At 34.3% G+C, this 11,221-nt stretch overlaps 1 protein-coding gene across 2 annotated transcripts in view; it reads right to left on the minus strand.

The window, feature by feature from the left end:
* The window catches only part of LOC115229412 (protein madd-4), a 279,033-nt gene that overhangs the window by 79,301 nt on the left and 188,511 nt on the right, over window positions 1-11,221 (minus strand). For both annotated transcript variants that reach the window (XM_036511411.1, XM_029799776.2), the window contains exons 2-3: window positions 7,489-7,653; window positions 141-368 (exon numbers count right to left, since the gene is read on the minus strand). In XM_036511411.1, coding sequence (XP_036367304.1) covers window positions 141-368; window positions 7,489-7,653 — 393 coding nt within the window. The remainder of the gene's footprint in view (window positions 1-140; window positions 369-7,488; window positions 7,654-11,221) is intronic.

Consider the following 11,221-nt stretch of genomic DNA (forward strand, 5'->3'; position numbering starts at 1 on the left):
AGAATCAGTATTACGGAACGAAACACTTGAAAGAGTAGTAAAATAAAAGGACGTGGAGACGAGGATGGTCAGGAACTTAAGTATGCGGCTAGAAAACATAAAATGTTTATTTTAAGGAAGGATATTTTGTAAATACTTACGGAACATTTTCCACCAAGACAGTACGATCCATTTCCGCATTCAATCCCATCCAAGTCAACAGACTGCAACTTTACAACATGTCCACCCGAATTAGCTTTGCATACTAGTGTGCAGATGTTATTTGGTTCCACCATCGAGGTCCATGACAAATATTTTCCTTTCTGTGCAACGTGATTGTAACGTTGACAGAGTGATTTTCGTACATCGCTAGCACCACCGGGACATTCCTAGTGAATATAAAAAAAGAAGATAAAACGTAATGGACAAGGAATGTTTTAGCGTATCTTTCAAATTATATGTACCGTATGTGTTAATAATTTTTTAGATATATAATAAAAATAAAATATTGTAAATCAAAACGAAGCATTGGTAAAACTATCCATATTGATTATAATTCATTTTTGATGGGGTATTATGTTGTTTCACTACTTTTGATGATATTGTATAAAATATAAAATTAGGACATGTAATGTCAATAGAAATATAAAGCTTGTAAGCATCTCGAGAGGGTCTAATAGATTGTATCGAAGACAAATGCTGCTGATGATTTATAGATAAATATGTGAGTATAATTGCATATTATATTGATAAAGAAACAATTGTTCAGCATTAATCTATCTTTTCGTTGTATTTCACTTTCCTTACGTTGAAGGTAATGTTATTTCTTTGTGGAAACTACTTCGGTGGCTATACCAGAATAAGGAGCTATTTTTAGCTCTAGAGTTAACCACTTAACGGTAACTCTCTTATATTTACGTATAAATTTGTACTGTCTCCCTGGTTTTTTTATGTGCTAAGCCACTTGGTGTTAAACTGATGGTATTATTAAATTAATATCTAATTTTTCACCCTCATTTATGAATTTATATATATATATATATATAATATATATATATATAAGTTTTTTAGCTGCTATTTCTAATGAGTTCAGTATGCGGCAAAGTAATTTATTTTACTAAGCCCTTTTATATAATGTAATAATTTGAATTCGCCTTGAATGGTCCCTTTGCATACTGAACACTTGGTGAAATGATTAATAATTAATTAATTTGCCCTCAATTGTTGAAATTATAATTAATCTCCCTCTGATTAATGCTTCGGATTTTACCGAAATAAGCATAGTGTTTGATGATTTTAACCCACGCTGGTGGAAAGGGAGAACAGAGATTCTTCGCTTGCTTATTTGAATTTGTTGGCACTGTTAGTTGGGGGCAGATCTTCGAAAGGGTATGTTCTTATTTTCAGTGTTTCCAAATCCAAACCAAGGAATTTCTGAGCCGATGATAGAAATGTTGTTTTGACTAATCTTGAAACGTACGTTCTCGAATAACCTTAGCATTTGATTTTTCGATGTCCTTACCCCCAAACTTTTGTGAGTTGAATTAAGCAAACACTATATATGAGAGAGATTTTCTTTAAGTATTAGAAATAGCCTTAAAAAAGTTTTTTAGCTGCTATTCTAATGAGTTCAGTATGCGGCAAAGTAATATTTTACTAAGCCCTTTTATATAATGTAATAATTTGAATTCGCCTTGAATGGTCCCTTTACATACTGAACACTTGGTGAAATTGATTAATAATTAATTAATTTTGCCCTCAATTGTTGAAATTATAATTAATCTCCCTCTGATTAATGCTTCGGATTTTACCGAAATAAGCATAGTTTTTGATGATTTTAACCCACGCTGGTGGAAAGGGGAGAACAGAGATTCTTCGCTTGCTTATTTTGAATTTGTTGGCACTGTTAGTTGGGAGCAGATCTTCGAAAGGGTATGTTCTTATTTTCAGTGTTTCCAAATCCAAACCAAGGAATTTCTGAGCCGATGATAGAAATGTTGTTTGGACTAATCTTGAAACGTACGTTCTCGAATAACCTTAGCATTTGATTTTTCGATGTCCTTACCCCCAAACTTTTGTGAGTTGAATTAAGCAAACACTATATATGAGAGAGATTTTCTTTAAGTATTAGAAATAGCCTTAAAAAAGTTTTTTAGCTGCTATTTCTAATGAGTTCAGTATGCGGCAAAGTAATTTATTTTACTAAGCCCTTTTATATAATGTAATAATTTGAATTCGCCTGAATGGTCCCTTTGCATACTGAACACTTGGTGAAATTGATTAATAATTAATTAATTTTGCCCTCAATTGTTGAAATTATAATTAATCTCCCTCTGATTAATGCTTCGGATTTTACCGAAATAAGCATAGTGTTTGATGATTTTAACCCACGCTGGTGGAAAGGGGAGAACAGAGATTCTTCGCTTGCTTATTTTGAATTTGTTGGCACTGTTAGTTGGAGCAGATCTTCGAAAGGGTATGTTCTTATTTTCAGTGTTTCCAAATCCAAACCAAGGAATTTCTGAGCCGATGATAGAAATGTTGTTTTGACTAATCTTGAAACGTACGTTCTCGAATAACCTTAGCATTTGATTTTTCGATGTCCTTACCCCCAAACTTTTGTGAGTTGAATTAGCAAACACTATATATGAGAGAGATTTTCTTTAAGTATTAGAAATAGCCTTAAAAAAGTTTTTTAGCTGCTATTTCTAATGAGTTCAGTATGCGGCAAAGTAATTTATTTTACTAAGCCCTTTTATATAATGTAATAATTTGAATTCGCCTTGAATGGTCCCTTTGCATACTGAACACTTGGTGAAATTGATTAATAATTAATTAATTTTGCCCTCAATTGTTGAAAATATATATATATATATATATATATATATATATATATATATATATATCTATATATATATATATTACAGGCTTACTAACACAAACCTTATCTTTGTATTTCGTTTTTATATTTAGTTAGCAAGAGATTCTCGATGTAAACAGATTTTGTGGTATTTCGGGTGTGTCATAAATAATAGACACAGGCACTGGTTCTACTTCACTTCTTTATTTGTCAATAGTAAATTGCTCAACAATCTAATCAAATAACTTATCGATTATTTGATAAGTCGATCGGTCAATTAATCAATGAACCAATCAATAAATCAGCCAGGTTTCTCAAAGCTCTTTCGTCACTAATTGCGACCTCATTAAAAGGCATGCTCTCTCTCAGCTCCAGATCTACTTCAAGTCTATACTCGTGTCTTTTAGAAGCAAAGAGATTTTAAGGAACCTCGATGAAAGAATGACCGAACAATTAATCAAACAATCGATTAGTTTAGTGATTAAATTGGTTAACCAAGGCGCAGGAGTGGCTGTGTGGTAAGTAGCTTGCTCACCAACCACATGGTTCTGGGTTCAGTCCCACTGCGTGACACCTTGTGCAAGTGTCTTCTACTATAGCCTCGCGCCGACCAAAGCCTTGTGAGTAGATTTGGTAGACGGAAACTAAAAGAATCCCGTCGTATACATGTCTCTCTCTACATATAAATGTATGTGTATGTATATGTTGGTGTGTCTGTGTTTGTCTCCCCAGCATCGCTTGACAACCGATGCTGGTGTGCTTACGTTCCCGTAACTTAGCGGTTCGGCAAAAGAGACTGATAGAATAAGTACTAGGCTTACAAAGAATAAGTCCCGGGGTCGATTTGCTCGACTAAAGGCGGTGCTCCAGCATGGCCGCAGTCAAATGACTGAAACAAGTAGAAGAGTAAAAGAGTAATATATATATATATATATATATATATATATATAACATTCTTCAGACATATTGACTCAAATATATATTTTTTAACCTTTTAAAACAAGCCTTCTGTAGTTTTTTCACTTTTTACTATTTTCTATATATATATATATATATTATATATATATATATATATATATATATAACATTCTTCAGACATATTGACTCAAATATATATTTTTTAACCTTTTAAAACAAGCCTTCTGTAGTTTTTTCACTTTTTACTATTTTCTATATATATATATATATATATATAGGCTATATTAAATCTCTAAGCGAGATATAAACAGTAGCAATACGGAATCGTAACATATAATTGCCAAGAGTGGCGTCCTACACGGGACAGTGGTTCTCACGTTTATAGGTCCAAGAAGACATCTCTTCCAGCTGGCTAACGACACACAATCTGTGTCCGATTAGTATTTACGAGGGGAGATCATCGCTCCCATCTCGTTACAGCTGTAGAGAGAGAGAGTCTCTACTGCTCTGAGAAATATTCTCTAGGGATTACATATTTTCATGAGATTGGGCGCCTTTCTTAGCAAGGCCCCTAGGAATAGTAATACCGTCGCCTGAGCCTGCTGTGAATGTTCTGAATTGCTTGAATTCAAGAACTCGCTTGAACGGAACACTTTTAAGGATTTAGAGCGCTATGTAAACTGTGGTGGATCACATATTCCATTTTCTTGGTACTGAGGTGTAGTCCCTTGCATTCAGTTTCTACCAGAGACAGAGGAGGTTCACCATTTATAGTTGCAGCCAACTGCAAAAAAATATCGTCGGTAATATATCTTCCATTCATAATATGATTTTGCGGAAGTTTTGAATTTCTACACGCGAGATTTAAAGTTTCTAAGTAAACACCTTAGTTCCATTGTCACCAAATTTTACCTCACTCTTTCAAGGAATATCTTATTTTTCATTCATGGAATGTATGAGTTTTCCCAGCTCTTCAGTTTCCATTTACATCCCGGCATTTTTTTTAAAGTAAATATACAGCTAATCGCTTTTGTTCTGAAACTGGAGCTTAAACTTATAATACCACAAGGAAACAATGGAACAAAGAGGAAATTTAAAATCCTCCTCAAACATTATTAAGTTCAAATAACAATAACAACAAGCCTAACACATAACAATGTCGTTTCATTTTTGGACAGAGATCAGAACAAACAGTCTTATGAATCAAACTACTTCATTAGTAACACAACAGGCAAGAGGTGTACAATGTGAATTATTAAAAGAGACTTTAACGAACCTCGATGAAAGAATGACCGAACAATTAATCAAACAATCGATTAGTTTATTGATTAAATTGGTTAACCAAGGCGCAGGAGTGGCTGTGTGGTAAGTAGCTTGCTCACCAACCACATGTTTCTGGGTTCAGTCCCACTGCGTTACACCTTGGGCAAGTGTCTTCTACTATAGCCTCGCTGGGAAAACTCGTACATTCCATGAATGAAAAATAAGATATTCCTTGAAAGAGTGAGGTAAAATTTGGTGACAATGGAACTAAGGTGTTTACTTAGTAACAGTAAATCTCGCGTGTAGAAATTCAAAACTTCCGCAAATTCCTATACTTATTTCTGTCCTATTATGAATGGAAGATATATTACCGACGATATTTTTTTGCAGTTGGTTGCAATCATAAATCCACAGGGATAGAAAGGAAAATAAAGGACCACTTTAAATTTTCTTCTCAACTCAGATTTTTTAAAATTATAATGAAAGTTATATTTATAAAATCTGAACCAGTAAATTATTCCCAGAACGCAAATTTATCTCAGTTTGGGAATCCCTGATCTAAAGCATTGCTTTAATAAAATTATAGTTTTATATTTCAGCACATCAAACAATTTACTCTGCTTATTTTTTATAAATTTCATATGTCTATTACCCAATACTTCTGCACTGGATATCTAAGTTTACACAATTTAAAAGTGTGTCAAATATTCACCAAGCTGCAAAATGCCCGACACTTTAATATTTGACATAAAAAGGAAATATTTATATTTCGTGAGACTACATTATATCAGCCACCATAGTAGTAATATTATGGCTGTAATGGGTGTAATTTATACTGCTTGTATCAATATTCTACTTGTCACTTTAATAATATTTGCTGGTGCTTCTGTGTCACAAACATTCCTAATTGACTAATAATAGGGTGGTTCAAAAGTTAAAATGTTGCTAATTCGTTTAATGAGGTAACTGTATATCTAGTTTGAAATTAAAAGATAGACGTGTCAATAAGTCAGTAAATATATACAAATATTTATCTAAAATACTCTTGTCACATATTATCAGTACACATTATTTCAGAAGTAAGTAAGAGACAATTTGAAGTTCCATTGGAATCTTGAGAATGCTTTTTTTACCCCGGGAGACTTCTTTCATTGATATTCTATATGTTTGTATTTAAAATATATATTTATAAATACTCAAAGGTCTCATGGAAATATCACATGTTCTACATCGTAAAGTTTGGATTCTGATAACAAGTTTTCAAACCATTAAATTTTTTTTAGAAAATAATAGCCAACTAGATTCTAATATCAGATGAAATTAGATATATTTTTTTTAATGGAAGTTAACCCCATTTCAACAAGGTAGTAAGTAACCAGCGATAAACAGGCTTCAAGAGTTAAAGAAAATGTGAGAAAGTGCCTGCTCTAAAAAACTTAAAACGACCAATATAATGTTTTAAAAAGCTACTAAAATTGTTTTATGCGAATAAGAGATTTTCTTATTCTTCTTACCAGAGGGAATGACAGAAGTGAAAGGATAAGAACTGATAAAGACATAACACTCAATGTTTAAACTTAAGAGGTTGTACAAGAGAAGAAATTCGGCATAGAAGCGCTTTTAGAATAGAGATAAAGAAACAGTGTCTTGGAAACAAGAAAGGGGTTGAAGTTGGAGTTCATAAACAGAAGCCAAAAAATTAGAAACTCGCTTCCGGACTCGATTAAGGAGAATGACAAGACCAGTGGAAATTAGTGTTCTATAAAAAAAGTGAATAAAGGACGTACAAAGATGAATTATTAATTTGGAGGATGATCTGATATAGAGAGCAAACCTTTATAATGAATGATCTAGTAACAGACCTTAATATTAATATTTCATTAGGAAAAGGTAAAACTGCAAAACGGAGACTAGAAAACTCAGGAAGAACAGCATCAGTCATAGAAATACGAATATCATAAAAAATAAGGACATTACAAGGAGTATACTGTGTAGCGATGAACATTAATGTTTAATGTGAAACGTGAAGCACTGAAAGGTTAATGTATTGTGGGATCCAATAGAAAGAAGAGTGGTAGCTTTTTCTCAGAATCGAAGAGTCCATAAATATGAACTTTTGTAGACAGGTAGCATCAATACTGAATTGAAGACACTCAACTAAAACGAAAGTATTCAAAGTTGCATTATAGGATATGCTACAGAAATAGTGAAATGCTAAAAAGACAAAAAAATCCGATTACGATGATATTTTATACCTCTCAAGTGGTTATCTTTCCTTCAGTCTTGAATGCTAAAAGAAATATTGATTTATACAGGGCTTCAGTATACACTATAATGGAGAATATTTGTCTTAATTATATAGAAATAACTACTGCCCATTGTACATATAGATATCAACATGTAAGAGCAATTTGTTAAAAGTTAATATTCCAAAACTAAAGCAGAAGAAATATTGTAAATATTTTTACCTGATCGTTACATATTTTATATTTCGTATGTTCTCCAGGGCAATCAGCTTGTTTACGGCTCTGGCACATGCGTCGTTTGAATGAAATCCCTTGACCACACGTCTTCATGCAAGGACCATAAGCACTCCACGGCGCCCAGTTGCTAAGTACTGGAACACAAACTCCCTGCAATGCAGAAATAATAATGTTGTAAAGGAATGTTTGCTATTTTATGATAAATTATGAAAATATCATCACTAGCGCATGCGCTTGCTATGCTGCAATGGGGAAATCTTTATAGAATTAATTTGCTTCTGGCTGATCTGGAAATGACAAATGAAGAGACAGAAAAATTTGTACTGCATTGATCAATGCAGGTAGCTTATCGGATGTGATTCTTGGATGTCACCTTTAGGTTAGCAAATTAGCAACTTAGTGTTAGCTGTGTGCATTATGTAGTTGCTATATTTCATAGATTCGAAACGATCCAATGCACGGAATAAAATAAATAAACAATAACATGATGGCTGATACAATAGAAGTAATGAAACCAAAACTTACAATAAAAGAAATAATATATTATGAACGAAGATTTGCTTAAAATTACTCGCTGAGCAGAGTGGCGCAGTGGAAGTATGCAGATCCCATAACTCGACACTGCGCTCTGCGAAGAAACGGAATTGTCTACAAATGTACCAACCACATATACTCTTTACTCTTTTACTTGTTTCAGTCATTTGACTGCGGCCATGCTGGAGCACCACCTTTAGTCGAGCAAATCGACCCCGGGACTTATTCTTTGTAAGCCCAGTACTTATTCTATCGGTCTCTTTTGCCGAACCGCTAAGTCACGGGGACGTAAACACACCAGCATCGGTTGTCAAGCAATGCTAGGGGGACAAACACAGACACACAAACACACACACACACACATTATATATATATATATATATATATATATATATATATTATATATATATATACGACAGGCTTCTTTCAGTTTCCGTCTACCAAATCAACTCACAAGGCATTGGTCGGCCCGGGGCTATAACAGAAGACACTTGCCCAAGATGCCACGCAGTGGGACTGAACCCGGAACCATGTGGTTGGTTAGCAAGCTACTTACCACACAGCCACTCCTGCACCTATATGTTTCTTTTCTGTGTATCTTTCTGTCGAAGAGCGTAGGCTCGAAACGTAAAAGACTTGTTCTATTTCTATTCCTGAGCGCCATAATAATACATTTGTTTGTTTGTACTCCACCTGCCTTCGTCTTTTGTTTATTTTCGTAAACTTTCCCGTTATATATATATATATATATATCTTTTACTTGTTTCAGTCATTTGACTGCGGCCATACTGGAGCAGCGCCTTTAGTCGAGCAAATCGACCCTAGGACTTATTCTTTGTAAGCCTAGTACTTATTCTATCGGTTTCTTTTTGCCGAACCGCTAAGTTACGGGGACGTAAACACACCAACATCGATTGTCAAGCGATGTTGTGGGGGACAAACACAGACACACAAACATATACACACACATACAGTAGTAGGCTATAGTAGAAGACACTTGCCCAAGGTGCCCGCAGTGGGACTGAACCCGGAACCATGTGGTTCGTAAGCAAGCTACTTACCACACAGCCACTCCCGTTAAAATTATGGGTTTTATTTCTGATTCTTTTCAATATTTCGTGATATATTTACTCTAATTTCTTCTTGTGTTCCTTGTTGTTAAGCAACTCTTGTTCCCAATTCACGTTAAACATTGGTCATACACAAAATCACTTTTGACAGTATATGAGATCTTGCAAGAAAAAAGTGTTATTTGTGAATGAAATTTGTGTCTCTGTGACTAAGAAATTCTTGTTTGGTTGCTAATTACCTGGTGCATATTTGAAAGGTCGCCTCTTCACATTCTTACTCTTACGCTCTATACTTCATTATCCTCGGTGCCTCTCACTCGTTATCTCTAATTCTGTTATAGTGCTCATCATTTTTCTTTCCACCTCTCCTTTTTCACTCGCCCTAATTCTTTCTCTCTCGCTCTTTCATATATCCGATATTCCTATATATGTTCCTCTCACACCCTATTTCCTTTCCTTGATGACTACTTGCAATCTCTTTCTATTCTATGTATCATAGTATATCGATATAATGTTGTGCTTTGCCATTGAACTGACATACGTCTTAAGTACCAAAAGCAATTTCTTATTTGGTGCATATACTGTGTTAAACGTACTTAATCCTCAAGTAAAGTAAAGTGGGGCCCAATTAGAATTTTCTTGAGGTTGAGTAGCCCATGCCGCTCGAATGGTCCTTGAAAAAGGGTTGTTTAAGGATGTTGAATGAAACAGCCATGTTTCCAGAGGTGAATTATTCAAAGAATTCCTCTCAACACGTGGCTATGATGTTCCCCTACTACTTCTGCTCGTGATAAGAGATGCACATATCTTTTTCTACTCTAGGCACAAAGCCCGAAACTTTTGGGGAGGCGTGGCCAGTTCATTATATCGACACCAGTACGCAACTGGTACTTAATTTATCGACCCCGAAAGGATGAAAGGCAAAGTCGACCTCGGCGGAATTTGAACTCAGAACGTAACGGCAGACGAAATATGGCTACGCATTTCACACGGCGTGCTAACGTTTCTTCCAGCAACCACTAAAGGACATGCTCAACTGGTTAAGGTCAATCAAGTGACAAACAAATCTGTGGTATTGAGCAGAATATTTGTTGTAGCTCATCTTTTATATCAATAGAAAACAATGTACATGATAAGACTTTCAACCATACTTTGATGTGACTTTCATTTACGCGCAAATTTTCGTAAAGCGAATGAAATACGATAAATATCGTTATTGAAGATGAAATATCATAATTTCAGTGATGTATTACGGGAAAGTATTTTTGTACCTCTTTCAACTTTGTAACAAGAGCTTTCGCTATAACTTCTGCTGGAATTCAGGTAAATACAGGTAAATGTGACGGGTTAAATAAATCACGGTCTCTCTCTCTCCCCTTACACGACTAAAATGTCATTTGTTAGCTTCTTATAAATCGTTCTCAAGCATCTAACTCCGATTTTTATTTATCCAAGCAATTCATTTATTTAAAAGTTTTATCAAATTCCTTTCGATCAAATTCTACCTCATCACTCATTCATGTTTTATAAATATAACTTGTTTTGATCATTCTTTTTTTCTGTCTTTCTTTCATTCTTTCCGGGAACTTCTAGTAGAAGAGAAACCAGATGTCAAAACATCAGTCTCCCCAAATCTCTAGCGCTAGTGAGCCAAATGTGTTATAAACCCGTTGTTGTAAAAGGAAGTTCTTCTGTGACATACACAACAGCGACTAGCATATTAGCGTTAGAATCTGCCGGAATGTATTGGGAATAATTATGCAGATCATTGCTCCTTTCGTCTTTTCTTATTTCCTTTCTTCCCATTATTTCTGTCATGCATTGTACTTTTTCCTTTCTTCTTCACTTGATTTTTCTGAGATTATACAAATACAGGAATTAAATGTATCGTTAGCTAAGACTCGACTCGTCTTTCTAGTTTCTTTATATAAATATTTGCCCAACGTTAAAAAATCGTTTTCTTTTTTCTTTCTGATTTATTCAGTCTACCGACCGAATATTTTTTTTTTAATATTCCAATATTTTCATATCCTAACAAATCTTTTTTGTTATTCCTCACGTGGATAGTTTTTCTAAACTAGACATATGTATATATGTAAAATGTATGTATATAT

The sequence above is a fragment of the Octopus sinensis genome, linkage group LG2 (genome assembly GCF_006345805.1).
Source record: "Octopus sinensis linkage group LG2, ASM634580v1, whole genome shotgun sequence".
NCBI lineage: Eukaryota > Metazoa > Mollusca > Cephalopoda > Octopoda > Octopodidae > Octopus > Octopus sinensis.